The sequence below is a fragment of the Leucoraja erinacea genome, chromosome 25 (assembly GCF_028641065.1).
Source record: "Leucoraja erinacea ecotype New England chromosome 25, Leri_hhj_1, whole genome shotgun sequence".
NCBI lineage: Eukaryota > Metazoa > Chordata > Chondrichthyes > Rajiformes > Rajidae > Leucoraja > Leucoraja erinaceus.
Window position 1 is genome coordinate 24,378,007 of NC_073401.1, and position 27,628 is coordinate 24,405,634.

The 27,628-nt window shown below is 46.3% G+C and overlaps 4 protein-coding genes across 7 annotated transcripts in view; 1 reads left to right on the forward strand and 3 right to left on the reverse strand.

The window, feature by feature from the left end:
• Positions 1 to 933: 933 nt before the first annotated feature.
• On the reverse strand, positions 934 to 2,611 carry LOC129709121 (phospholipase A2 superbin b-like). Its single transcript, XM_055655242.1, has 3 exons — positions 2,539 to 2,611; positions 2,281 to 2,461; positions 934 to 1,504 (listed from the first exon to the last, which is right to left on the reverse strand). The coding sequence occupies exons 1-3, from the start codon at positions 2,570 to 2,572 to the stop codon at positions 1,384 to 1,386; spliced, it is 336 nt and encodes a 111-aa protein (XP_055511217.1). The 5' UTR covers positions 2,573 to 2,611; the 3' UTR covers positions 934 to 1,383.
• Positions 2,612 to 3,980: 1,369 nt separating this feature from the next.
• LOC129709286 (basic phospholipase A2 pseudexin B chain-like) lies at positions 3,981 to 6,983 on the forward strand. Its single transcript, XM_055655555.1, has 4 exons — positions 3,981 to 4,126; positions 4,204 to 4,384; positions 6,089 to 6,210; positions 6,303 to 6,983. The coding sequence occupies exons 1-4, from the start codon at positions 4,093 to 4,095 to the stop codon at positions 6,419 to 6,421; spliced, it is 456 nt and encodes a 151-aa protein (XP_055511530.1). The 5' UTR covers positions 3,981 to 4,092; the 3' UTR covers positions 6,422 to 6,983.
• Positions 6,984 to 11,744: 4,761 nt separating this feature from the next.
• On the reverse strand, positions 11,745 to 15,463 carry LOC129709122 (phospholipase A2, minor isoenzyme-like). Its single transcript, XM_055655243.1, has 4 exons — positions 15,405 to 15,463; positions 14,427 to 14,586; positions 13,332 to 13,459; positions 11,745 to 12,201 (listed from the first exon to the last, which is right to left on the reverse strand). Exons 1-4 carry the CDS (start codon positions 15,436 to 15,438, stop codon positions 12,083 to 12,085), a joined length of 441 nt encoding a protein of 146 aa, XP_055511218.1. The 5' UTR covers positions 15,439 to 15,463; the 3' UTR covers positions 11,745 to 12,082.
• Positions 15,464 to 24,632: 9,169 nt separating this feature from the next.
• The window catches only part of LOC129709123 (RNA-binding protein Musashi homolog 1-like), a 118,643-nt gene continuing 115,647 nt past the window's right edge, over positions 24,633 to 27,628 (reverse strand). For 2 of the 4 annotated variants that reach the window (XM_055655245.1, XM_055655246.1), the window contains one exon: positions 24,634 to 26,147. Coding sequence is in view for 2 of the 4 variants with exons in the window: in XM_055655246.1 (XP_055511221.1) it covers positions 26,088 to 26,147 (60 nt within the window). In the remaining 2 variants the exon portion in view is untranslated. Of the gene's footprint in view, positions 26,148 to 27,628 lie in introns of all 4 variants that reach the window. The other 2 variants (XM_055655247.1, XM_055655244.1) reach the window with 2 other exon arrangements.

Genomic DNA, 27,628 nt, shown 5'->3' on the forward strand with positions numbered 1-27,628 from the left:
CCTCCGCCAACTCCACTTTCCAGAGGCTATTTGATGGGCTGCGCATGTTTTACAACATGCACAGTACGCCAATCCTCCGGCACTATTCCCGTTTCTAATGACATTTGAAATATTTCTGTCATAGCCCCTGCTATTTCTACACTAACTTCCCTCAATGTCCAAGGGAATATCGTGTCCGGACCTGGAGACTTATCCACTTTTATATTTCTCAAAAGTGTCAGTATTTCCTCTTCTTTGATCCTCATAGTTTCCATAGCTACTCTACTTGTTTCCCTTACCTCACATAATTCAATATCCTTCTCCTTGGTGAATACCGAAGAAAAGAAACTGTTCAATATCTCCCCCATCTCTTTTGGCTCTGCAGATAGTTGTCCACTCTGACTCTCTAATGGACCAATTTTATCCCTCGTTATCCTTTTGCTATTAATATAGCGGTAGAAACCCTTCGGATTTACTTTTACCTTACTTGCCAAAGCAACCCCATATCTTCTTTTAGCTTTTCTAATTTCTTTCTTAAGATTCTTTTTACATTCTTTATACTCCTCAAGCACTTCATTTACTCCATGCTGCCTATAATTATTGTAGATCTCCCTCTTTTTCCGAACCAAGTGTCCAATTTCCCTTGAAAACCATGGCTCTTTACAATTTTTATGATTTCCTTTCAACCGAACAGGGACATAAAGATTCTGTACTCTTAAAATTTCACCTTTAAATGTACTCCATTTCTCTTCCACATCTTTCCCATAAAACAAACTGTCCCAATTTACTCCTTTTAAATCCTTTCGCATCTCCTCAAAGTTAGCCTTTCTCCAATCAAAAATCTCAACCCTAGGTCCAGTTTTGTCCCTCTCCATAATTATATTGAAACTAATGGTATTGTGATCACTGGACCCGAACTGTGATCACAATACTGTTTGACACAAGAGTGAGATACAAGAAATGAGACACCATGCAACCTTGAACATGCTCAAATCATTTTAATAGATTATAGAAAATACACGACCACCACCTTCGTTAACTGAGCCACATACAATGTCATTAAGAATGACCATTAGATACGATCATTGCAGGATTTAGTAGTGACAGCATTAATTAGAAGAAAGCCCTGGACTGAGGGTGTGAACATCCCAATAGGATGTAAACCTGGATTTTCAATAGGATTCCCAAATGCTGCTGCATTCATATTTTGGAGAGGGAGTGAGGATATTGGACACGGATAATTGCACATTTTGGTTATGAACGTTATGGGAAGAGACACAAACCAGAATTAGCTTTCACTGCAGGGAGATTGAAGCGATCCAGTCTTGAGCATCATGAGTGACACAGATAGTGAAAGACGGTGAGAACGGGATAAGGAGTGTTGGATTTAAATGAGATTACTGATTACATTAACGTAGCAAATAAGGAACAGGTGTACTTGTAGCCCACAGCTTTGGGGTTATTAAAATTTTTGCAGCCGATTTTCTTAGCCTCGTCATAACATTTGTCGTGTGTCTGACAGCACCTGCAAGAACATGGGTCATGTCAGGTAGGAAACACTGCAACCATAATCAACACAACACTTTGACTGATGGTTTGCAGCAGCACAAACATCATATGCAGCAAAATAGTCCCGAGGTGATCAGAGCGGAACCAGCCTGAGCAGGTTTGAGATCCACATTGGACCTGTGGGCGGTGGGGTGGGAGACTCATTGTGGGATGGGAATGCGTGCAACCAGGAGCTGCCTGAAGTCAGGCAGGAACAGTGAGGGCGGCACGGTGGCGCAGCGGTAGAGTTGCTGTTACCCGGGTTCAATCCAGACCTCTGTCATATCTGTGTGGAGTTTGCATGTTCTCCCTGTGACCCAATGAATTTCCTCAGGTGCTAAACTCAGGTGCTCCAGTTTCTCCCCCCATACCCCAAAGACGTGTGGGTTTGTAGGTTAATTGTGCTCTGTAAATTACCCCTTGTGTGTCGGGACTGTGACTAGTGTGAACGATGGTTGGCATGGACCCGATGGGCCAAATGGCCTGTTTCCATGCTGTATCTGTAAACTAGAATGGCTCCAAACCCTAGGTGACAATAAGTCAGTGGCACCCAAGAATATTTCATAAAACATACATTTCACAGCTCATGGGAAAATCTATTGGGATATTCTGAATGTGAAGAATGAACGGCCTGCAGTGAAGGTTCAATCCTGCAGCTTCAGTAAATGGAGACGAACAATTGTCTGGGCCAGAGCCAGCCCTGGCCTGCAATGTGTGGGACACGGCTCCAGACAGACCTCTGCATCGACCCACCTGTCCAGATCATCCACCGGTTTCCCCTGTCCACCAAGCCCGCAGTAACATCCGTAGTTGTTGAACGTTAAAAGTGGGATGCTCCCTGGGATGGCACACTTAATCAACTTGTTGAACTGCAAGAGGCTTCTGGGCTGAAGGGACTCAGTGTCACCGCCAGCTACACCAGGGGGGAGACAACCTGACAGAAACAAACATGTTAGAACATCAAGCGAGCAACATCCAAGGCAAGGCTGAGGCGGGGGAGAGACTCGTTACCTGGGAGCAGAAGTACCAGAAGTAGCCCCAACATCTTCGTTTGCTGTGTCTAGTCCTGGAATCAATACTCTGAATGCTCAGCCCATGCTTTTTATAGTCAGCCTCGACCAACGTCCAGGTTCAGACCCCTGGAGCACGTCATGGCATCTGTTAATGTGGATAAGATAAAGGCTAAACTTCCGTTGATACAGCTGGAGTAAAATTTGAATTGGGGGGGGGGGGTGAACTTGACTTGACTTGAGTTTGACTGGGCTGGAGAAAACAAACTGCTCCGGACAGCTTGGAAATGGCGTAGTAGAGGTCAGGCTACACCTTGGCCGTGACGCTGTCCATAGTCAGATGGTCGTTAGTCAGTCTGAATTCTCAATTCTCAATTCTCGTTAGAGAATTATTGCAAAGTTGACCAAACTTTCATCATGAAGCAACAACACTGGTTTTATTAGATATGATTAATTTGCAGGAGTGATCACTGGTGGAAGAGCAATATATTTTGCTGCACAGAAATTCAATTTGGGCTTATTTTCACTCAATAGCCACTAAAATGGATGTTAATGTTTAAGAAAGAACTGCAGATGCTGGAAAATTCGAAGGATGTTAATGTTCCCAGGACAGAAAGGTCAGTGTGGGAGTGGGAGGGGGGAGTTTGTGCTTCACAGCTGCTGCATGGTTCCATGGATGTTGGATGTGCCGACCAGCAATCCCCGCACACTAACATTATCCTACACACACTAGGGTCAATTTACAATTATGCCAAGATGATTAAGCGACAAATTTGTACTGAAATACAAATAAAGACTTTAAACCCAAGCACCCAGTGAATTAGAATTGATGAGGGAACATTAACATCCATCTGAAGAAGGGTCTCGACCCGAAACATCGCTTAGCTCCATAGATACTGCCTCACTTACTGCGTTTCGCCAGCATTTTTGTCTACCTTCATATTTTCCAGCATCTGCAGTTCTTTCTTAAACATTAACATCCATTTTAGTGTTCCAATGTTCTATTTGCAATGTTCTAATTGTAAAATAACTCCCACTTTCATAAATGTGTGCATGCATATATCTGTCGTTTATTGCTAGTCGACACTCCGGGCACGCAAGGGGTAATCCACCTTCTAAAATTGAAGGCCAAAAGGAAAGAGACAACTGCGGTATTCTTCTCTCTATGAGGGTTGTCTACAGATCCACGTCCACCTGCCCAATCCAGCGCCTCCTTCATGGAAGCCCAGACTGACTAACGACCATGAGACTGTGCACAGCGTCACGGCCAAGGTGTAGCCTGACCTCTACTACGCCATTTCCAAGCTGTCCGGAGCAGTTTGTTTTCTCCAGCCCAGTCAAACTCAAGTCAAGTCAAGTTCACCCCCCCCCCCCCCCCCAAGTCAAATTTGACTCCAGCTGTATCAACGGAAGTTTAGCCTTTATCTTATCCACATTAACAGATGCCATGACGTGATCCAGGGGTCTGAACCTGGACGTTGGTCGAGGCTGACTATAAAAAGCATGGGCTGAGCATTCAGAGTATTGATTCCAGGACTAGACACAGCAAACGAAGATGTTGGGGCTACTTCTGGTACTTCTGCTCCCAGGTAACGAGTCTCTCCCCCGCCTCAGCCTTGCCTTGGATGTTGCTTGCTTGATGTTCTAACGTGTTTGTTTCTGTCAGGTTGCCTCCCCCCTGGTGTAGCCGGCGGTGACACTGAGTCCCTTCAGCCCAGAAACCTCGTGCAGTTCAGCAATATTATTAAGTGCGTCATCCCAGGGAGCCACCCACTTATAACCTTCAACAACTACGGATGTTACTGCGGGCCTGGTGGACACGGGGAACCGGTGGATGATCTGGACAGGTGGGTCGATGCAGAGGTCTGTCTGGAGCCGGGTCACACACATTGCAGGCCAGGGCTGGCTCTGGCCCAGACAATTGTTCGTCTCCATTTACTGAAGCTGCAGGATTGAACCTTCACTGCAGGCCGTTCATTCTTCACATTCAGAATATTCCAATAGATTTTCCCATGAGCTGTGAAATGTATGTTTTATGAAATATTCTTGGGTGCCACTGACTTATATTGTCGCGTAGGGGTTGGAGCCATTCTAGTTTACAGATACAGCATGGAAACAGGCCATTTGGCCCATCGGGTCCATGCCAACCATCGTTCACACTAGTCACAGTCCCGACACACAAGGGGTAGCAATGTTACAAAATTTTGAGATTTAAAAAATCAAGTCTGCAATTTTATCCCATCAGATAAAGCATAACAATAAGTTTAATTTGACACCTAATTCACTTTCATATCTCAAGTAATAAAAAAGTTTTGGCCATTTTCATACACGGAAATTAGCATCTTGTTCCCTATTGATTTTCTATGGACATAACAAAAAAGCTGTGATCGTGGACAGTCAAAAGCCCATAACCTTCTTAATAATTAAGAGAACTGAATGAAATTTTCAGTTATCATAGATTGAAGCATTCTGAAACAAATATAAAATAATCTTACTTGGATGACCTGAAATTAAAGCATATAATTAGTTAGTTACCCAATTGTAGCTAATTTCAAACTTCAATTACTAGTTCTAAACATCTATCCATTTCTTAATGAATGATTAACATTTTTAAATAGCCCAAGTGTCCAAATAATATTCACAAATAACTCACAATAAAACATGATTTTTAAATCTCATTTACATCAATTTATAGGCCAAATGGAAGGAATTTAGTGTTCAATTGCTGCAAATTAAAGTCCATTTAAATCGGCTTTCTAGTGGGTTCCTGTGAACGCGCTGGTTTAGAACGTTCACATTGCGCTGGATTTGTGCCCTCAAATGCCCAGAAAAATACTGCGGGATATAAAGAGCCCAAAATGAACTACTCGCTATAGAAAACTTTATATGCAGGGTTATATACAAGCCCCATTTAATGTAAAAATAAGGTACATACCTTTAATTGTTTGCTTTATAAAACCCTGGGGCTGCGAGAGGTTGCGGATTGAGAGAGTGATTTTTAAACTACTATGAATATTATACAAGGCCATAAAAACTAATAATACCTTTTGCGACGGGGTCTTCCAGCGATTTTCCGTTAATGATTTACTAGGCTGAACATTTTCGATTGGAACAGCCTAGTAAAAATCGTGTTTTAAACCCGCCCCCTCTAAACAGCGCCAAAATCGCGCACACGGGGTAGGGCAGATGCTCAGACACGATTCAGGTAGGTTTTGTAACATACCTACAAGGGGTAATTTACAGAGCACAATTAACCTACAAACCCACACGTCTTTGGGGTATGGGGTGGAAACTGGAGCACCTGAGTTTAGCACCTGAGGAAACTCATTGGGTCACAGGGAGAACGTGCAAACTCCACACAGATATGACCTGAGGTCTGGATTGAACCCGGGTAACTGGCGCTGTCAGGCAGCAACTCTACCGCTGCGCCTCCGCTCTGATCACCTCGGGACTATTTTGCTGCATGTGATGTTTGTGCTGCTGCAAACCATCAGTGTTGTGTTGATCATGGTTGCAGTGTTTCCTACCTGACATGACCCATGTTCTCGCAGGTGCTGTCAGACACACGACAAATGTTATGGCGCGGCTGCGGAAATGGGCTGCACATTTAGCGAAGGTCCCGCACTTGTGCTCTACAAGTACACCTGTTCAGAAAAGACCGTCACTTGCGACTGTGAGTATGGTCCAGGAGAGGTTTGGAAAATTATTGTCTTCACAATCCATGGGCAATATGTTCTAAATAATGTGTTTTCTGTTTCTTTTCAGGTAACAATTATAAATGTGCGAAGTTTGTCTGTGAATGTGATCGCAATGCGGCCGCTTGCTTCGCCAACGCACAACCCACGTACAATCCAAAATACAAGTTTATGCGGAAATGTAAATAGGGCCTCAACGTGTCCCTGCGTTTACGAGTCTCCTCGACTCTGTGGGGAATACTTGCCTTACAGGTTGCATCCTGCAGTTTGCTTCCAGCAACTCGAGGGACCATTGATCGATCTCCTTATTTGCTACGTTAATGTAATCAGTAATCTCATTTAAATCCAACACTCCTTATCCCGTTCTCACCGTCTTTCACTATCTGTGCCACTCATGAAGCTAAAGACTGGATCGCTTCAATCTCCCTGCAGTGAAAGCTAATTCTGGTTTGTGTCTCTTCCCATAACGTTCATAACCAAAATGTGCAATTATCCGTGTCCAATATCCTCACTCCCTCTCCAAAATATGAATGTAGCAGCATTTGGGAATCCTATTGAAAATCCAGGTTTACATCCTATTGGGATGTTCACACCCACAGTCCAGGGCTTTCTTCTAATTAATGCTGTCACTACTAAATCCTGCAATGATCGTATCTAATGGTCATTCTTAATGACATTGTCTGTGGCTCAGTTAACGAAGGTGGTGGTCGTGTATTTTCTATAATCTATTAAAATGATTTGAGCATGTTCAAGGTTGCATGGTGTCTCATTTCTTGTGTCTCACTCTTGTGTCAAACCACAAATGTCACAGCAAGAAAGAACCGTCAAAGCAAGTATGGGCTGGGACTGCTCTTGGATCTTCTCCATTCAACTGGCAAACATAACCTGTACCTGACAGGACACCAAGCGCTGGAGTAACTAATTGAGTCGTTGCATCTCTGTGATAAGTGACATTTTGGGTCGGGATTCTTAGTTGAGTTAAGATTAGTTTAGTTTAGGTTAGACTCTAAACTTTAGAGATGGAACGTGGAAACAGGCCCTTTAACCCACAAAGTCCACGCTGACCAGTGATCACCGCACACTATCCCACACCCAAGGGGCAATTTACGGAAGCCAATTAACCAGCTGGACTAAACCAGCATCTGCAGTTTCTTCCTTCAATGTACAATGGCCAATTCCTATCCTACACTCATAAGGACAATATTACTGAAACCAATTAACCTAAAGACTCTGCACATCAACTGGAGCACCAGGAGAAATTCCACACAGTCACAGGGAGAAGGTACAAACTCCTTACAGACAGCGCCCATGGTCAGGATCAAACATGGGTCACTGGCTTGATTGATAGACCACTGGGATCTCTTCTGAGGTAGGAGTGACTTGTACAAAAGGGACGGGTTACACCTTAACTTGAGGGGGAACAACGTTCTGGCAGGCAGGTTTGCTAGTGCTACACGTGCGGGTTGAAACTAAAGTGTGGGGGTAAGGGATTGACAAATTGGGAGTATAAAGATGGAGTTGAAGGGGAAGTGAGTACAGGAAAAGTTACCAAAGAATCCAGAATTAATGGGAAGGAAAATTAGAGAAGGGATAAGAAACTTCGAGAAGGGATAAGGGCCAAGAGTCCTGATTGCGGGAGCCCTGGTTTAAATTTACGTCGTGCTTTAATACAGGAGAGATTTTGTTCGTGGTTAAGAGATTCAGAGTTGGATTTTTCCAGTGTTTGTATTTGGTGTTTGGACCAGATTAGATCCGGAATTAACACACCAGCCCAGTTGTGACACCAGGACAATGGCTCTTTAAGGCCAAAATAAGACTCTGCACTATTAAGAGCTTTGAAACTTGAAGGGCACAAGTTGGCACCAGAAAGTGGCGACTATTCGTGTACTGCCTCGGTGAAGTCTACTATACTTACACCACAACCATCGCACTTTTTGTTCATCTATGCCTGGTCTTATCCATACTGCTGTATGATATTATCACGTTGTACGCAATACAAAACATTTCACTGTAGATCAGTCACGCATGATTTCCCATTCGTAAATCCATGCTGACTCGGACCGATCCTGTTACTGCTATCCAAATGTGCCGGTATTTCATCTTTTATGATTGACTCCCGCATCTTCCCCACCACCGATGTCAGGCTAACTGATCTGTTGTTCCCTGTTTTCTCTCTCCCGCCTTTCTTAAAAAGTGGGATTACATTAGCTACCCTCCAATCCACAGGAACTAATCCTGAATCTATATAACATTGGAAAATGATCACCAATGCGTCTGCAATTTCTAGAGCCACTTCCTTAAGTACCCTGGGATGCAGACCATCAGGCCCTGGGGATTTATCAGCCTTCAATCCCATCAGTCAACTAAACACCATTTTCTGCCTAATGTGGATTTCCTTCAGTTCCTCCATCACCCCACATATTCTGGTCACTAGTACATCAGGGAGATTGTTTGTGTCCTCCTTAGTGAAGACGGATCCAAAGTACCTGTTCAACTCATCTGCCATTTCCTTGTTCCACATAATAAATTCACCTTTTTCAGTCTTCAAGGGCCCAACATTGGTCTTAACTAATTTTTTCCTTTTCACATACCTAAAGAAGCTTTTACTGTCCTCCTTTATATTCTTGGCTAGCTTACCTTCCTACCTCATCCTTTCTCCCTGTGTTGTCTTTTTAGTTATCTTCTGTTCCTCTTTAAACATTACCCGATCCTCTTGCTTCCTGCTCATCTTTGCTACGTTGTACTTCTTCTCTTTTATTTTTATACCGTCCCTGACGCCCCTTATCAGCCACGGTCGCCCCTTACTCCCCTTGGAATCTTTCTTCCTCTTTGGACTGAACTGATCCTGCACCTTCTGTGTTATTCCTAGAAATACCTGCCATTGTTGTTCCACTGTCATCCCTGCTAGGGTATCTTTCCAGTCAACTTTGGCCAGCTCCTCCCTCATGGCTCCATAGCGCATCTTTGAAATGTGGGAGGAAACCGGGGCACCCGGAGGAAACCCATGCGGACGCAGGGAGAACGTGCAAACTCCACCCAGACAGCACCTGAGGTCAGGATCGAACCTGTGTCTCTGGCACTGTGAGGCAGTGGCACTACCTACTGTGCCACTATGCTAGCCTACGTATACTGTGTATGCTGAGCGGCACTGGGTGTGCAGAATAGGATTAGATGGGAGACTCGGGCAGAGTAGTTCGAGGTAGTTTAGTGTATGGTGATATGTACTGAGGTACAGTGAAATCTTTTGTTGCATGCTAACCAGTCAGCAGAAAGACTGCACATGAAACATAGAAACATAGAAATTAGGTGCAGGAGTAGGCCATTCGGCCCTTCGAGCCTGCACCGCCATTCAACATGATCATGGCTGATCATCCAACTCAGTATCCCGACCTGCCTTCTCTCCATACCCTCTGATCCCCTTAGCCACAAGGGCCACATCTAACTCCCTCTTAAATATAGCCAATGAACTGGCCTCAACTACCCTCTGTGGCAGAGAGTTCCAGAGATTCACCACTCTCTGTGTGAAAAAAGTTCTTCTCATCTCGGTTTTAAAGGATTTCCCCTTATCCTTAAGCTGTGACCCCTTGTCCTGGACTTCCCTAACATCGGGAACAATCTTCCTGCATCTAGCCTGTCCAACCCCTTAAGAATTTTGTAAGTTTCTATAAGATCCCCTCTCAATCTTCTAAATTCTAGAGAGTGAGCACATGAGCACAATACAACAGTACAATGCAATAGAACTTTATTCATCCCAGGAGGGAAATTGATCTGCCAACTGTCATAAAACACAAAATACATGAAACATGAAATTAAAGTGACGAGTGGAAAGGATTGGGGATGTGCAAAGATTGGGGGGGGGGGGGGGGGGGGGGGGGGAGGGGAGTCAGTATACCCCACGACTGAAGCGGGAGAAGTTGTACAGTTTGATAGCCACAGGGAAGAAGGATCTCCTGTGGCATTCTGTGCTGCATCTTGGTGGAACCAGTCTGTTGCTGAAGGTGCTCCTCAGGTTGACCAGTGTGTCATGGAGGGGATGGGCTGTATTGTCCAGGATGCGTCCGCAGCCTTCGCCCTGCTGCCCCAGCACACAGCAGCGAAGAAGATGGCACTGGCTACCACCGGTTGGTAGAACATCTGCAGCATCTCACTGCAGACGTTGAGGGAGCAGAGCCTTCTCAAACAGTACGGCCGGCTCTGTCCCTTCTTGTACAGGGCCTCAGCGTGCCTGGACCAGTCCAGTTTACTGTCCAGGTACACTCCCAGGTATTTGTACTCCCTGGTAAACTGAACATCCACACCACGGATGGAGACAGGGGACAGGGGTGCTCCTCCCCTCCTAAAGTCCACCACCGTTAACCCCTTAGTCTTGTCGGTGTTGAGCTGTAGGTGATTCAGCCCACACCACGCGACAAAGCCGTTGACTACACCTCTGTATTCAGCTTCCCTCCCATCACTGATGCAGCCCACAATTGCAGAGTCATCTGAAAACGTGTGCAGGTGGGAGGAGTCCGAGTTGTATCCGGTCCACAGTCGGGCCGTCCACAGTGTACAGATACATGACGAAGGGAGTATTGCGTGTGGTAGGTCAGTAGATCCACTGCCCGCCTCACCCCTGCTCCCGAGGGCAACGGTGAACCTCAGCCACACGGGGTCAAACATCTAATGCATGGCCAGGCCACATCAGTGTGAGAAATGGGGTGGTGTGAGTGTGGTCTGCGTCACAGAGTGGGAACCATGGGGCCACATTTCCCCCAGTGTTTGTCAGATGAGGTGACCTGGTGGGTGCCAGAGGGAAGTGGCCGGAATGATGGGAGAGGGCGGTGGTGGTGGTCTCGGGCAACGTGATCATGGTAGAGGCCCCGGTCAATAAGAGGGGGAGAAAGAGCCCACCTTGCCCAACCACCCTCCGCCAGCTCCACTTTCCAGAGGTTATTTGATGGGCTGGGTGGTCATCGCGGCATGGATGGCCACAGAGCAGATGCTATTACATGGGGTTAGTGTGGTTGGCATGGGCATGGTGGGCCGAAGGGTCTGTTTCTGAGCTACATGACTCTATGAAACGGGCCACAGCTACTTTCAGATTGTGTTCCAGGGGAAGGGACTTACAAACCAGAATTTGCTGTCATTGGGAGGAAGATTGAAGTGATCCAGTTCTTAAGCTTCAGGGTGGCACGGATTGGGTGACCAGGGAACGGAATAAGGAGTGTTGGATCGAAATGGGATTCATGTTCATAAGTTCATTAGTGATAGGAGCAGAATTAGGCAGTTCGACCCATCAAGTCTCCCCCGCCATCCAATCATGGCTGATCTATATTTCCCCCTCAACCCCAATCTCCTGCGTTTAAGAAGGAACTGCAGATGCTTGAAAATCGATGGTTAACAAAAGTGCTGGAGAAACTCAGCGGGTGCAGCAGCATCTATGGAGCGAAGGAAATAGGCAACGTTTCAGCCCGAAATTTTACCTATTTCCTTCGCTCCATAGATGCTGCTGACCCGCTGAGTTTCTCCAGCACTTTTGTCCACTTCCCATTCTCCTGCCTTCTGCCCATAACCCCTGACACCCTGACGTACTAATCAAGAGTCTATATATCTCTGCCTTAAAAACATCCACTGACTTGGCCTCCACAGCCGTCAGTGGCAACGAATTCCACAGATTACCCATTACATTAACGCAGTAAATTTGGGGAGCGGGGTTGATGAGAGTTCCTGGGGATAAACTACAAGATGTTGAGAAGTGTGGATATCTAATCTTGTGATGTGGACTCGATAAGAAGAACTACAAGACACAATTAGAAGGGAACTATTTGCTGTACAATGTGTAGCCTGTAAGCACATGGCCACATGGAGCTGCTAGTGACACAGCGACTGGTCCATGTCCTTGAAGTCAGGATTATACTTTGCTTTGGAGAAGCAAATGGCTGCCTTGCGATCGCACTCACAGATAAACATCTCACACTTGTCATTTTTGCCTGAGGAAACAAAAGGCAGGTGAAAATTGTCAAAGATGCATTCGAGCAAAAATTACCAAACTTTTTATATCATATTATATAAAATATAATGTTCTAGTTTTCACAATGTTTGTGGGAAACCTGCAGTAACTTTGGCATGACAGTGTTCGCATAGTTTAAAGTGAAAATGGTGAATCCTTTGCTAGTAATTTCCTCGAGGATGGACACAAAATGCTGGAGTAACTCAGCAGGGCCAGGCAGCATCTCTGGAGAGAAGGAATGGGAGACCATTCTTCAGCCGAAACGACACCCATTCCTTCTATCCAGAGATGCTGCCTGTCCCGCTGAGTTGCTCCAGCATTTTGTGGTTGTCTTTGGTTTAAACCAGCATCTGCAGCTCCTTCCTACACATTCCTAGTAATTTTCTCCTCGTATACAAACCTTGTTTTACAGCCTCAAGTTTCATCGGTTGAAATCAGAAATCTGACAGTTTAACTCATCTCAATATCAACTACCTGTTAAAATACGTTGTAACCTGAACTATACGGTTAATTATTCAATTGTGTAGAATCTCTAAATTTCTGCCGAACAAATACTATGACCCTAAAAAAACTGATTATTATCATTATTCTCTCATATCTATTAGAAAAGTTAATTTGTGAAGTAATGAAATATATCTTTATTATAATACATTATAACATTTCATATTAATGGATTAATTTATAGGTGCAACATGGAAACAGGCCCTTTGAAAACTAATCTAAACAACTAAACTAAACTACTAATCTAATCTAAACTAAACTAATCTAAACTACTAAACTAATCTGATCTAATCTAAACTAAACTAAACTAAACTACTAAACTAATCTAAACTAAACTACTAAACTAATCTAAACTAATCTGATCTAATCTAAACTAAACTAACTAAACTATCTAAACTAAACTAAACTAAACTAATATAAACTAATAATCTAAACTAAACTAAACTAAATTAAATCTACTAAACTAATCTAAACTAAACTACTAAACTAAACTAATCTTATCTAAACTAAACTAAACTAAACTAGATTAAACTAAACTAGATTAAACTAAACGACTATACTAGTTGATACTAAACTGAACTAACTAATACAGGTGTGTCCCATACTCACTGCTGCAGGTGACTGAGTTACTGGAGCAGGTGTAGGTGTAGATCTCGGTGTAAGGGTTGTCAAAGATTGGCCAGCACTCCTCCACGTTTGTGGCTTCCGTGTAACAATTGTCGTGAATCTGACAGCACCTGCAAAAGCATTGGTCACATTAGGAAACTGCCGCTCAGAGAACAGCTCGGGGGATAGCTTTCAGCTCAACACACGTAACAATCACAAGAACCACCGGCAGCATGAGCCAGCATCTGAAGAGGGACAAGGACGTGAGGAGCGTGGGGAGGGTGAAGCGGGATAATGCCTCCTGTGCCTTCAAGCTCGGCTACAGGAGGTGCCCCTGGGACACAAAGATGGCCGGGCGAGGGGAGGGGAGGGGAGGAGAGGAGGGGGACATCAACTAAAACTAAAACATTTGTCCCCTCAGCCCAATTTTTGATTGTGGTCAGCAACAACCAGTAGCTCACTGCTCACAGGTTGTGAAAGACCACACTTTGCCTTTTGTCTGATAACCAATTTTACTTTAGATAAGTTTAATTTAGAGATACAATGTGAAACCTGGCCCTTTGGCCAGAGATCCCTGCACACCAACACTATCCTATACACACTAGGGGCAAGTTACACTTATACCGAGCCAATTAACCTACAAACCTGTCGCCTTTGGCATGTGGGAGGAAACCGAAGCTCTCGGAGAAAACCCACGCGGTCACAGGGAGAACGTACACACTCGGTACAGACAGCACCCGTGGTCGGGATCGAACCCGGGCCTCTGGTGCTGTAAGCGCTGTAAGGCAGCAACTCTGCTGCTGCGCCACCGTGCCGTCCGGCTTGGAGGAACTCGATTAGATGCACCACTCTGCCACTCGCATGTCCCGTAAAATTACTCTGGCTCAAAGCTGGACATGACCTCCAACAGTTGACAAATGGCTTGGAAGAGACACCTTCTTTCATCCTAAGCAATCTTGTCATCCTTTGTCCACAAGGATGGACAAATACACTTCACCCAGTACATCAACCACACCTCCACACGATGATGGTGATGAATGGTGTTAACAAGGGCCGCCTCTCGTCAACGTCTATGTCTTGTCTCCACCCCCCACCTACCTGTCCAGCTCATCCATCGGAGTCCCGGAGCCACCGTATCCGCAGTAACAGCCGTAGTCGTTGAATGTCTGCAGTGGGCTGCTGCCGGGAATGGTGCATTTAATCACCCCACGGAACTGCACGAGGCTCCTGGAGGTCATGGAACCGCCCTCTGCACCAGCTACACCAGGGGAAGGGGAAGAACAGGCAAGTTAGCAGATGAGACCATCAGTCGGGGTGTTTAGTATAGACATTGGGAGGTCCCCTGACTCTCAGTCTGACCAGGGGTCTCCACCCAAAACGTCACCCATTCCTTCTCTCCAGAGAAGCTGCCTGTCCTACTGAGTTACTCCAGCATTTTGTGTTCATCTTTGGTGTAAACCAGCATCTGCAGTTCCCTTCTTACACAGATGGGAGGTCATGTTGCACTTGTATAAGATGTTGGTGATCCCGCATTTAGAGTATTGTGTTCAGTTCTGGGCACCATGTTATAGGAAATATGCTGTCAAGCTGGAAAGGGTGCAGAGAAGATTCATGAAGATGTTGCCAGGACCCGAGGGTCTGAGCTATAGGGCGAGGTTGAGCAGGCTGGGACTCCCTGGAGCGCAGGAGGATGAGGGGGAATCTTATAGAGGTGTATATAATCATGAGAGAAATTGATCAGGTAAATGCATAAAGTCTTTTGCTGATAGGAGGTTCGAGAACTAGAGGACATGGGTTTAAAGCGAGGGGGGACAGGTTTAGCAGGAATCTGAGGGGTCACCTTGTCACACGTTGGGTGGTGGGTGTATGGAACGAGCTGCCAGAGCAGGTAGTTGAGGCTGGGACTATCGCAACGTTTAAGAATTAGACAGGTATATGGATAGGACAGGTTTAGAAGCTTATGTAGGTGGAGCAGGTTGGTCGATGTGGGCTGAAGGGCCTGTTTCCACGGCGTATGACTCTCTGACCTGTAACCAACATCCAAGGCAAGGCTGAGGCGGGGGAGAGACTCGTTACCTGAGAGAAGAAGCACCAGAAGTAGCCCCAACATCTTAGTTTGCTGTGTCTAGTCCTGGAATCAATACTCTGAATGCTCAGCCCATGCTTTTTATAGTCAGCCTCGACCAACGTCCAGGTTCAGTCCCACGGATCACGTCATGGCATCTGATAACGTGGATAAGATAAAGGCTAAACTTTCCTATTGATACAGCTGGGGTGAGTTTGACTGGGCAGGGCTGGGCTGGAGAAAACAAACTGCTCAGGTCAGCTTCCGACTCTTCCTGCTGGACGCAGGGTGGGAGAGGTCAGGCGTCCAGTCAGGTGGCCGTCAGCTTATAGAAGTGTGAAAACGCACACCTCCTGATACGGGGACAGTTTCTTCCCAGCTGCTATCAGGCAACTGAACCATCCTATCACCAACTAGAGAGCAGTCTTGAGCTACTATCTACCTCATTGGAGATCTTTGATCCGACTTTATTTTATTTTAGTCTAGTTTAAAGATACAGCGCGTAAACAGGCCCTTCGGCCCACCGAGTTCGTACCGACCAGTGATTCCCGCACACACCAGGGACAATTTTTTATTTATACCAAACCAATTAACCTACAAGCAGTCACGGTGAGAACGTGCAAACTCCATACAGGCAGCACCCATAGTCGGGATCGAAACCGGGTCTCTGGCGCTGTAAGGCAGCAACTCTACCGCTGTGGCACCGTGCCGGTATCATATTGCACTGAATGTTATTCATGTTATTCCCTTCATCACGTATCGGTTCACCGTGGACGGCTCGATTGTAATCATGTGTTGTCTTTCTGCTGACTGGTCAGCGTGCAACAAAAACGTTTCACTGTACCTTGCTATTCGTGACACTGAACTAGACTCAGAACTCAGTCAATCTGGGCTTACACGAAGGAGGTGCAGGCATGGGCGGGTGCGTGTGGATTTGTAGACAACCCCCAGAGAGAGAAGAATACCGAAGGAGAAATATTGCAACGGTTGACAGGAATCAGCACATTATTCCCAAGTCAAAATGTCTGGGTTTTTTCACGTATTAAATTATAAACAATAGACAATAGCCAATAGGTGCAGGAGTAGGCCATTCGGCCCTTTGAGCCAGCACCGCCATTCAATGTGATCATGGCTGATCATCCACAATCAGTACCCCGTTCCTGCCTTCTCCCCATATCCCCTGACTCCGCCATCTTTAAGAGCCCTATCAAGCTCTCTCTTGAAAGCATCTAGAGAACCGGCCTCCACCACCCTCTGGGGCAGAGAATTCCACAGACTCACAACTCTCTGTGTGAAAAAAATCCTGGCATTCCAAGTTGACTGCAAGACCATTAACCGCAGTAATCATTGATGTGAGATATATGTTGTTACATATTAATTCAGTCTGGGCTTTTTTTGGACTCAGAGGCCAGGAAAACATGTGTTTCCTTTCACACCGCAATTATAATTTACCTCATAGTGTGGGATTCACGTCTATTTTTCCACTTAATTTCTCAACACCTCCTACAGTTTTCTTAATGTTAAAGAACTTCTTGGGTGAATAAACTATTGAATTATAATTCAGAAGCCTGGAACAACAATCTAGAAAGCAGAGTTCAAATCCCACTACAGCAGTTGCGGAATTTAAAATGGATTCATAATAAAGGTTTTATTTTTTAAAAGATCGCTTCTGGTTCACTCCTCTCCTTCAGGGCAGTGAGGTTTACAAACATTGCTTAGACTTTAGAGATACAGCGCTGAAACAGGCCCTTCGGCCCATCGAGTCCGTGCCAATGGCTCTGAAAAGAAGTGAGGAAGAGGCATAGGCTGTTGTGTGATTTCTCAAATCCCTTTGGCCATAGATGCAGCGTCAGAGCTTTGAACGACTGCGCTTCCTTCATACACACACTCTTTGTTTGACTACTCAGAAGTTCAACAAAGTATGGCTGGTATGACCATCTCTCAGCTAAACCTTGCAGAAACAACGAACTGCAGATGCTGGTTAATACACAAAAAGATGCAAAGTACTGGAGTAACTCAGCGGGTCAGGCAGCATCTCTGGAGAACATTGATAGGTCGAAAACCATCTTCAGACCCGAGACGTCACCTGTCCATGTTCTCCAGAGCCGCTGCCTGACCCTCTGAGTTACTCCAGCACTTTGCGTCTTTTTGTGTATTAACCAGCATCTGCGGTTCTTTGTTTTTGCAAGGTTTAGCTGAGAGATGGTCATATCAGCCTTGCTTTGTTGAACTTCTGAGGAGGTAAATGAAGGGTGTGTGTACGAAGGAACTGCAGGTGCTGGTTTACACCGAAGATGGACACAAAATGCTGGAGTAACTCAGCAGTACAGGCAGCATCCCTGGAGTAAAACAATCAGTGACGTTTCAGGTCGAGACTCTTCTTCAGACTGAGAGTCAGTGAGGAGGCTACATCAAACTCTCTATCTTCAAACAACGAGTGTGAATGAGGACGGAGAATTTGATGTGGGTTTCAGCAAAACTTTGACAAAGTTACATGTGGTAGATCAAAAAAGTAAAAGCCCAAAGGATTCAAAGTAAAAAGTCATTTGGATTATACATTGTGGTGGAAATCCTGTCTGCCTTCGTTATCACATTATCCACCTGCACTCACTTTCAAACCTGTGTGAATTTGTACCCCAAGACCTCGCTGTTCAACGACATTCCCTCAGGTCTTACCCGTTCACCATGTACGTCCTATCTTTGTTTGCCTTCACCACAAGCGGGTCAGGGTGATTGACACAAAATGTTGGGGTAACTCAGTGGGACACAGAGAGTGGTGAACTCTCTGCCACAGAAGGCAGTTGAGGCCAGTTCATTGGCTATATTTAAGAGGGAGTTGGATGTGGCCCTTGTGGCTAAAGGGATCAGGGGGTATGGAGAGAAGGCAGGTACAGGATACTGAGTTGGATGATCAGCCATGAATGATCATATTGAATGGCGGTGCAGGCTCGAAGGGCCGAATGGCCTACTCCTGCACCTATTTTCTATGTTTCTATGACAGGCAGCATCTCTGGTTAGAAGGAACTATTCCACTATTTCCTTGATCTTCGTCACTTTTAATCTCTCCTTCTGACACCTTCCCCTTCCATATCCCTCATTTCTCTCTCCCCTGACTCTCAGTCTGAATAAGGGTCTCGACCTGAAACGTCACCTCTCCAGAGATGCTGCCTGGCCCGCTGAGTTACTCCAGCATCTTTGGTGTTAACCAGCACCTGCAGTTCCATCGCACACGTGGGGTCAGGATTAAGTTCCAGTTGCCGCTGCCAACTTTCCAGCTACTCGATATCAGGCAGTAGACGTCAACAACCTTCATCACTATCTACAGCACCACCGACTTTGGCATCCTCTGCAAATGTTGCGTACTTCTATCAAGTCTCCGCCCCGGGCTCCAGTGCTCCACAGAGAGTTTGTCCAACCTCTCCCTCGAACTAACACCCTCTAATTCAGGCAGAGCCAGGCCTACCCTCTAATCTTGGAGACACAAGGAACTGCAGATGCTGGAATCTCGAGCAAAACGCAAAGTGCTGGAGGAACAGCAAAAGACAATAGGTGCAGGAGTAGGCCATTCGGCCCTTCGAGACAGCACCGCCATTCAATGTGACCGTGGCTGATCATCCCCAATCAGTACCCCGTTCCTGCTTTCTCCCCATATCCCCTGACTCCACTATTTTTAAGAGCCCTATCTAGCTCTCTTGAAAGCATCCAGAGAACCTGCCTCCACCGCTCTCTGAGGCAGAGAATTCTACAGCAGAAGAGGCAGCATCAGTGGAGGAAATGGACAGGATGCTTTTTTACCCTCTAACCTGTCCCAGTTCCTGTATTGGGTCCAAATTTCATCAAGGTGCACCTGATTATTCTAGTTTTAGAGATGGTTTTAGAGATACAGCATGGAAACAGGCCCCTTTGGCACCGAATCCATGCCGGCCATCAGTCACCCATACACTAGTTCTATGTCCTACACAACACACTAGGTGTCATTTACAGAAGTCAACTAACCTACAAACCTGCACGTCTTTGGAATGCGGGAGGAAACCGGAGCACACAGGAAAAACCCACGCGGTCACGGGGAGAACGTACAAACTCCCTACAGACAGCACCTGGAGTCAGGATTGAACCTGGGTCTCTGTAAGGCAGCAACCGTACCTCTGCGCCACCGTGCCGCCTTATTGTGTTGCCAGTATCTCCCCTATTCACATTAACCCAACCATACATGATGGGGCTGAACCTATCAGGATACATTGAGATGGCAACTGGAGATCCATTGAACAGGCATTCCTGTATCTGCTGAAAGCCGCCTATAGTTAATGGGGGAACATGTCTCACATCGGGGCAACCACTGGTGGAGCTTTCAACACAACAGAAAAATGAAGGCTATTGGATCACAAGCTACCGATGAGCAGCAACACCTATGAGTTGCTGACAGCCAGCTTAGCGAATGACATGGGACCTCGGAGATTAGAAGAACCTATTGATTTTCCATTCTATATATAAACGTTATCATTTAAAGTCCTTGGGACGGCATGGTGGCTCACAGCGGAGTTTTGCTGCATTACAGTGCCAGAGACCCAGGTTCGATCCTGACTACGGGTGCTGTCTGTACGGAATTTATACGTTCTCCCCGTGACTGCGTGGGTTTTCTCCGAGATCTTCGGTTTCCTCTCACACTCCAAAGTCGTAGGTTAATTAGTTTGTAGGTTAATTGGCTTCAGTAAAATTGTAAAACTATCCCTCGTGTGTGTGTGTGTGTGTGTGTGTAGGATAGTGCTAGTGTGCGGGGATCGCTGGTCGGCGTGGACTGGATGGGCCGAAAGGCCTGTTTCCACGTTGTATTTCTAAACTAAACATTGGTGAGAATGTGCATAATCCTACGTTTGTTAATATCAAACACTGATGCCCCCATATAAATAGTTCTGATATAAAAACAAAAAACTGCTGGGCAAACCCGGCAGCTTGAACAACATCTGTGGTGAAACAGTCAATGTTTCAGGTCCATGTTTCGGTTTCCACAGATGCTGCCCGGCCTGCCATGTCCATCCAACATTTTCAGAGTTCTGATGCATGCAGATTAATTTTTTAATTTTCATTGAATATTTCTTACCTGTTACAGCCGCATAATAAGCATTGAGTCCAGGCAGGGACTTCACCTTTAGTGTAGTTTACTATGACATGGTCTATTTGGATCTTCATAAGGCCATCGATGAAGTCCTACATAATAAGTTGGTCCTCAAATTGGAGTACATGGGAATGGCATGGATTGAAACAACAAATAGAAGAAGGATAAATGGAAGATAGACGCAGAATCATGGAGCAACTCAGGGGGTTGGGCAACATCTCTGGAGAACATGCATCGGTGACGTTTAGCAAAGATCCTATAGCGGAGCAAGATAGACCACTCCTTCTAAATGCAATGGGCTGACATGTAGTACGCAACGGAGCAGAACGTGGGCCTTTTTTTCATCCATTTCAGTAACCCAACCCGACCCGGCCCGACTCGCAGTGTAATCAACGTTGCGGGGGAACAGTTTGTGTTAATAAATTAAAATTCTGAAAATGAGGAGAAGATTTTTACCAAATAATAATTTTTTTTACGAGGATGTTCCCATAAGCGGCTTCCGTCTCCGCTCTAGTATCTTTGCTCCGCTATGGGATCTTTGGTGGGGAGACGGAAGCCGGTTACGGAAATGGGGCCGAAAATTACCCATGAATCTGCCCATGACCCGTACCACGTCTTTTTCCTCGAGTGATCTATCTTGCTCGCTATAGGATCTTTGACGTTTAAGGGTCGGGATCCTTCTTCAGAGGGGGCAGAACGGGAAGCAAGAATAGATCTGGTCGATCCGGGGTTGGCATCGGATGACCTCAGGCAGGGAGGTTCTCTGATAAGCCAATTCATTGTTGGCATGGGACGGTAGTGGCTCAGGACTGGGTAGGAAAAAACTGCAGATGCTGGTTTAAATCGAAGAGACCGTCGACACAAAATGCTGGAGTAACTCAGAAGGACAGGCAGCATCTCTGGAGAAAAGGAATGGGTGACGTTTCGGGTCGAGGTCCTACTTCAGACTGTTGGTGCTAGGATGGTTCAGTTGCCTGATAACAACTGGGAAGAAACTGTCCCTGAATCTGGAGGTGTGCGTTTTTACACTTCTGTACCTGTTGCCTGATGGGAGAGGGGAGACGGAGAAATGACCAGGGTAAGACTCATCCTTGATTATGCTGGTGGCTTTGCCGAGGCAGCGAGAGGTGTAAATGGAGTCAATGGAAGGGAGGTTGATTTGTGCGATGGTCAGGGCTGTGTGCACAATTCTCTGTAATTTCTTGCGGTTTGGATGGAGCTGTTCCCAAACCGTGCTGCAATGCATCCCGATAAGGTTGCTTTCAACGGCGCATCTGTAGAAGTTGGCGAGAGTTGTTGGGGACATGCCCAACTTCCTCAGCCTTCCAAGGAAGAGGCGTTGGTGTGCTTTCTTGTCCATTGCTTTGAAATGGCTAGTCCAGGGCAAGTTGCTGATGATATTTACTCCTAGGAACTTGGTTTTCCTGGTGGGGGAAGGGTACCTTTCACAAGGCACAGGCATTCAGGACTGAGATGAGGATTTTTTTTTTTTACCGAGTGCGATGGACCTGTGGAATTCTCTCCGACAGAAGGTAGTGGTGGCCAAGTCACTGACTATATGCAAGAAGGAGGTAGACCACAAAATACATTCAATGGTACATCGGGAGAATGAATTATGGTTTCATGTCAGAAGATGTAATAGCAGTGCCGCTCAAAGGGCCGAATGACCCACTCTGGCCCCTCCTGTCTGCTTTGTTGACAGTGAAAGTGAGGGGAACTTATTTTCAACAGCATCTTCCATGACCTTATGCCACCCAGTCACAGATCCAGTGGCCACGTGACAGCTGAGTGCTGGGAGCTGCCAGACTGGTTGCCCCACAGAGCCAGAGACACAGGTTTGATTCTGACCGGGTGCTTGAGTGTAAACACATATAGCCTTGCCCGTGGCTGGATGGAATGCAACAAAGAAAAAAATGTCTGCACTTTGGTACAAGTGATAAGAAAATTAATTGAAATTTGTACGTTCTCTCTGAGACCACGTAGGTTTCCTCTTCCTCGGCTCAGCTTCCTCCCACATCCCAAAGACGTGTGGGTTTGTAGATTAATTGTCCTCTGTAAATTGCCCCCTAGTGTGTTGGGAGTGAGATAACATGGAACGAGTGTGGGTGGGTGATCAATGGTCAGCATGGACTCAGTTGGCCGGAGGACTTGTTTCAATGCTCTATCTCTACAATAGACTTTGGACGAGTGTTCCCCATCGATCGATCGCATGTCCTCTCGCCTGCCAGCTTTGAGCGTCGCAGGTACCATCTCTACAGCCAGCTGCCAATGCAGCAAGCCGCAATGTGGCCCTACTGCAGGGGAGGATTGTCACTCAATGAGCGTATGCTGCAATGGTGGGAGGAGGTTGCAGAGTGTCAGAGTGGATGGCAGGGGAACAGTGTACACACTTGGAGCACGCATCAGGTGAGCGATGCATCTCGAGTGGACATTTAGTTTAGTTTCGTTTAGAGATACAGCGCAGAAACAGGCCCTTCAGCCTATCTGAGTCCGTGCCGACCAGCGATCCCCGCACACTAACACTATCCTACACACACTCGGGACAAATTACAATTTACCGAAGCAAATCAGCCTACAAACCTGGATGTCTTTTTGGAGAGTGGGAGGAAACCGGAGCACCCGGGGAAAACCCATGCAGGTCAGGGGGAGAACGTACAAACTCCTTACAGACAGCACCTACAGCCGGGATCGAACCCAGGTCTCTGGCGCTGTGAGGCAGCAACTCTGGCGCTGCGCCACCGTGCCGCCCCAAAGTCCTGGCCAGTTCACCGATTTCAGACCCGCTGATCCGAAACAATGGAAAGGGAGGCAGCGGACAGAAGACACTAGGAGACGCACAGAAAGTTTCAAATAATTTATTAGGAATTTTAAAATGAAATCTGAAAAAGGGTTACAGAGCCAGAGATGATATTTCTCAGATTGCAATAACTTACTGGCAAAAAAAAAAATAGACAAACGTAAAAAGGATTAAAAAGCAAAAAACTGGCAGTACAATGCATGGGGAAGCAAGACATTATTTACCAAAACACCACTTCATCTAGAAGAGAAAAATTGAAATCAGAAACAAAAACAAAAAAAATTGCTCCCCGTGATGCATTTTCACAAATAGCATTTATTGCTGTTACAAACAAAATTGTTTGTATATCCAGTAGTGTTTTATCGTTTAAAAACAAGAGCAAAGCTAGCAACTCTCCACAGGTCTGTCCGGGCTGTCTCTCCATTGACACTGGACGAGCAAGAAGACCCTGGAACAAACTAACAGAGAATCGCAGCGTTTTAATGCCCCCAAATCATTATTATTTTAAAAACAAACAGATTTCTGTTTTGTTATTTCCACTGTAAGCGCTAAACTGGTCTTAATCTTTAAAAAAAAAAATTCAGCTCCTGGACCTTTCATTTCATTCTCCCTCTAAAACACATTAATTAAAAAAGTATTTTACAATAAACCGAGGTGACACGTTGGAATGGTGCTGTGGCCGTATTTTAAACATGTGAGAGTCTGCAGTGAGGAGGAGCCCCCTGGTGGATCAACGCCATTTCTCCTCCTTTCAAACAAAAGGTTCTGATGATTGCTGTCCACTCACTCCTGCTGACGGGACAGGACACTCACGCTCCCCTACCCAGGGGGGTGAGGGGGTCTCTGGGGGTCCCCGCAGCTTTCCGCCAGTCTCTTTCCACTGGTAGCTGGGTGGGGGACAGGGTGGTGGGTGGGTGAGAGGGTGATGGGAATTATCACCGTACCTTGCCTTCCCCCCTCCCCCCCGGCAGCATATTACCCTGGGGGGGGGGGGGGGGATCTGCTGCAGGGTGCATAAAGGAGGGGGGGGGGGGGGGAGTGGGTTTTAAAGCAAACCCAGGGAGGGGAGATATGCTTACAGGGGTATAAAATGGAGGGAGGAAGGGGTGGGTGGGTTGTAAGCAGACCTGAGGCGAGGGGGGGGGGGGGGGGGGGGGGGGATATATGCTGTAGGGGTATATAAAGGGCGGATGGGGTAGGTTGGAAGCAGGGAGAGAAGTATTGCTGTTGAGGTATAAAATGGGGAGTGGAGGGGTGGGTTGAAAACAGACCTGAGGGGTGGGGGGGGGGGAAAGATATGCTATAGGGGTATAAAATTGGGGGGGGGGGGAAGATATGCAATAGGGGTATAAAATTGGGGGGAGGAAGGGGTGGGCTGAAAGCAGAAATGGGTAATGGGGGGGGGGGGGGGGGAGGAGATGGTTGCAGGGGTATAAAACGGAGAGTGGGGGGGGGTGGTTGAAAGCAGGCCGGTGGGGAGATATAGACTGCGGGCGTATAAAAAAAGAGGGGGGGGGGCGGGTTGTAAGCAGGCAGGCGTACGACTCGCCCCCCCCCCCCCCCCACCCTCTCTCTCTCCCTCTCGGCCACAGGAGACGGCCTCCTGACCTCTGTGAGCGGGAGCCGAGGTCGAGTCGACCACCCCCTGCCTCACGCACACGCAGACCAGAGTCTGCGAGGAAACAAGAACAAGCCAGCCGTGTCCGGACGTGACGGGATTAAAAGAAAAAACCGGGAAAGCTGATGGCTTGAAGGAAGCCACCAGCCGGGGTTAAAACAGCAGTAGCCATAGCGACAGCCATTCCTTCTCAAACTGGGGTCAAAGTTCAGACCAGGGCCCGGCCTACACAACCTTTACAGATATGGAGTTTACATGTGGATTTTTAAAAAAATGTTGTTTCTTTAGCAGCTTCATGACCCTCTTCAGGTTACTGGTCATCTTTTAATATTTTTTAAATCTTTAACCAATGTCCTTCATTTAAATGAGAAGTCAGAGAATAAAAAGCAATCCTACGGTAATATTAGCCCCATAAAAACACCAACTACAAGATTTTGCTGGGAGTTCACTACAGTATTGCTAATCCTCAGGCTGTGTAGGCACCTGCAAACTAACCTTTTCTGAAAAATACTACTGTACTCAAAAAAGAACCTTTTGTGCAGAAGGCAAATACAAATCCAGCTTGTTCTATTTACATATTTTACAGAAACGTTTTATCCAATTTCAGAAAAAAATACTTTTATGATTCATAGTGTTTTTTTTTTACCAAAATATACATTTTTGACCTGCAGATGTTTGATCCATGCTAACTGGAATTCAGTGTTAATAGATGACATTTACAAAGAATATCAAAATAAATTGTATTTAGACAAGATTTCATTTTCTTTTGGAGTGTTTTACATTACCCTCTTTAGCTCTTACTCATTAAAAACAAGATCTGGCAAAATAAAAGGTCAAAAGATATGAAGCAAAAAAAAAAAAAAAAAAAAAAAAAAAAAAGTTCCTCAGCAAAAATGTTCTAACACGATCACAAATTCTCATCTTAAAAAGTATGCATCTAAACACTTTCAAATAAGCAACAACGTCAAAAGGAAGACACGGCTTAAAACTGATCGATCCTTAAGCTAAAAATAAAATTAAAATAAAATAAATTAAAAAAAGTCAGGAGAAACAAAGAAGCGTAAACTTTGAATGTTAGTGTAGGAGTGAGATGTTCTCTTCAGTTGTTGGGACGGGGCGGTGGGAGGTGGGTTAATGGTAGTAAGTCAGTGTGTGCAGTAAAATGGTCAAAGTTGCCTGAGCTCCACCAAGGCCCACATCCCATCCTCGTGCTCGCAGGCAAGGCCCTGGAGACAAGAGAAACGCAGCGAGTTAGAACCTCCACCAAACAGGGGACAACCTGCCACCATTTTGGCTCATCGTGTCCATGCTAGCACCGATTGTAGTCCCATCGATCCCATTGTCCCCTCGCCGCCCCCCCCCCCCCCCCCCCCTTCCTGAGGCGCACTCTGTCTGACGCCCCCTATCACTTCCCCCCTCCCCCACCCCCCGAATAATTCTCCTCCCGCCCGCCTTCACGCCAGGGACAATTCACGGCGGCTTATCAAGCCCCCACCGACCCGCACGACTTTGGGATGTGGGAGGAAACCGGAGCACCCGGAGGAAACCCACGCGTGCAAACTCTCCACACAGACGAGACAGCAGCCGAGGTCAGGATCGAACCCAGGTCTCTGACGCCGTGAGGCAGCGGCTCTACCAGCTGTGCCACCGTGAGGTTTCACCAGGATGGGTATCCATCTTAAGAGCAGGAAACAGGTCCTTCGGCCCAACTTGCTCATACTGACCCATCCACACTAGTCCCACCTGTCTCCACTTGATCCATTTCCTTCTAAACCTTGCCTATCCATCTACCTATCCAAATGTACTTTAGATGTTGTATAGTACCAGCCTCAACTACCTCCTCTGGCAGTGCATTCTATACACCCATCACTCTGTGCGAAAAAGCTGCTCCTCAGGTTCCTATTAAATCTCTCCCCTCTCACCTTAAACCTGCGACCTCTGGTTCTTGATTCCCCTGCTCTGGGTAAATGACTCTGAGCATTCAACTTATCTTGTTCCATCATGATTTTACACACTTCAATAAGATCACTGGTCAATCTCTAGTGCTCCAAGGAATCCAGTCCCGGCCTACTCAACCTCTCCCTAAAGCTCAGGCCCTCCAGTCCTGGCAATATCCTCATAACTCTTCCCTGGGACTCGTTCCAGCTTAACAACATATTTCCTAGACAGACATAAAGTACTGGAGTAACTCAGTCCGCAGAAGGGTCTCGACCTGAAACGTCACCTATTCCTTCGCTCCATAGATGCTGCCTCACCCACTGAGTTTCTCCAGCAATTTTGTCTACCTTCGATTTTTCCAGCATCTACAGTTCTTTCTTAAACACGGAGTAACTCAGTGGGACAGGCAGCATTTGTGGAGAAAAAGGATGGGTGACATTTCAGGCCGGAACCCATCTTCTGATTCAGTTCTGAATCTGAAGAAGGGGTCTGACCCGAAAAATCACCCATTCTTTTTCTCCAGAGATGCTGCCCGACCCGCTGAGTTACTCCAGCATCTTCAGCATGTCCCAGCATCTGTAGTTCCTTCCTAAACATTTTTCCTAGAGCAGGGTGGCCACAACTGAATACAATACTCCCATTCTGCGACGACCCCTCTCTGAGTCTGTGTGGGACGGGGGTCTGGACTGGACCCTGTCCCCGTCTATTGAGCACGGGATGATTGTGTGGGTTCCTGCCCACCCCTGCTTTCATGCTGACCAGGGTCAGC

Bases quoted from the DNA above. Each gene is read 5' to 3' on its own strand.
- LOC129709121 (XM_055655242.1), bottom strand. From the start codon at position 2,572: ATGTTGGGGCTACTTCTGGTACTTCTGCTCCCAG. The intron at 2,462-2,538 runs GTAACGAGTCTC...TGTTTCTGTCAG, and splicing joins TCTGGTACTTCTGCTCCCAG to GTTGTCTCCCCCCTGGTGTA. The intron at 1,505-2,280 runs GTGGGTCGATGC...ATGTTCTTGCAG, and splicing joins CCGGTGGATGATCTGGACAG to GTGCTGTCAGACACACGACA.
- LOC129709286 (XM_055655555.1), top strand. From the start codon at position 4,093: ATGTTGGGGCTACTTCTGGTACTTCTGCTCCCAG. The intron at 4,127-4,203 runs GTAACGAGTCTC...TGTTTCTGTCAG, and splicing joins TCTGGTACTTCTGCTCCCAG to GTTGCCTCCCCCCTGGTGTA. The intron at 4,385-6,088 runs GTGGGTCGATGC...ATGTTCTCGCAG, and splicing joins CCGGTGGATGATCTGGACAG to GTGCTGTCAGACACACGACA.
- LOC129709122 (XM_055655243.1), bottom strand. From the start codon at position 15,438: ATGTTGGGGCTACTTCTGGTGCTTCTTCTCTCAG. The intron at 14,587-15,404 runs GTAACGAGTCTC...CCCCTGGTGTAG, and splicing joins TCTGGTGCTTCTTCTCTCAG to CTGGTGCAGAGGGCGGTTCC. The intron at 13,460-14,426 runs GTAGGTGGGGGG...ATGCTTTTGCAG, and splicing joins CCGATGGATGAGCTGGACAG to GTGCTGTCAGATTCACGACA.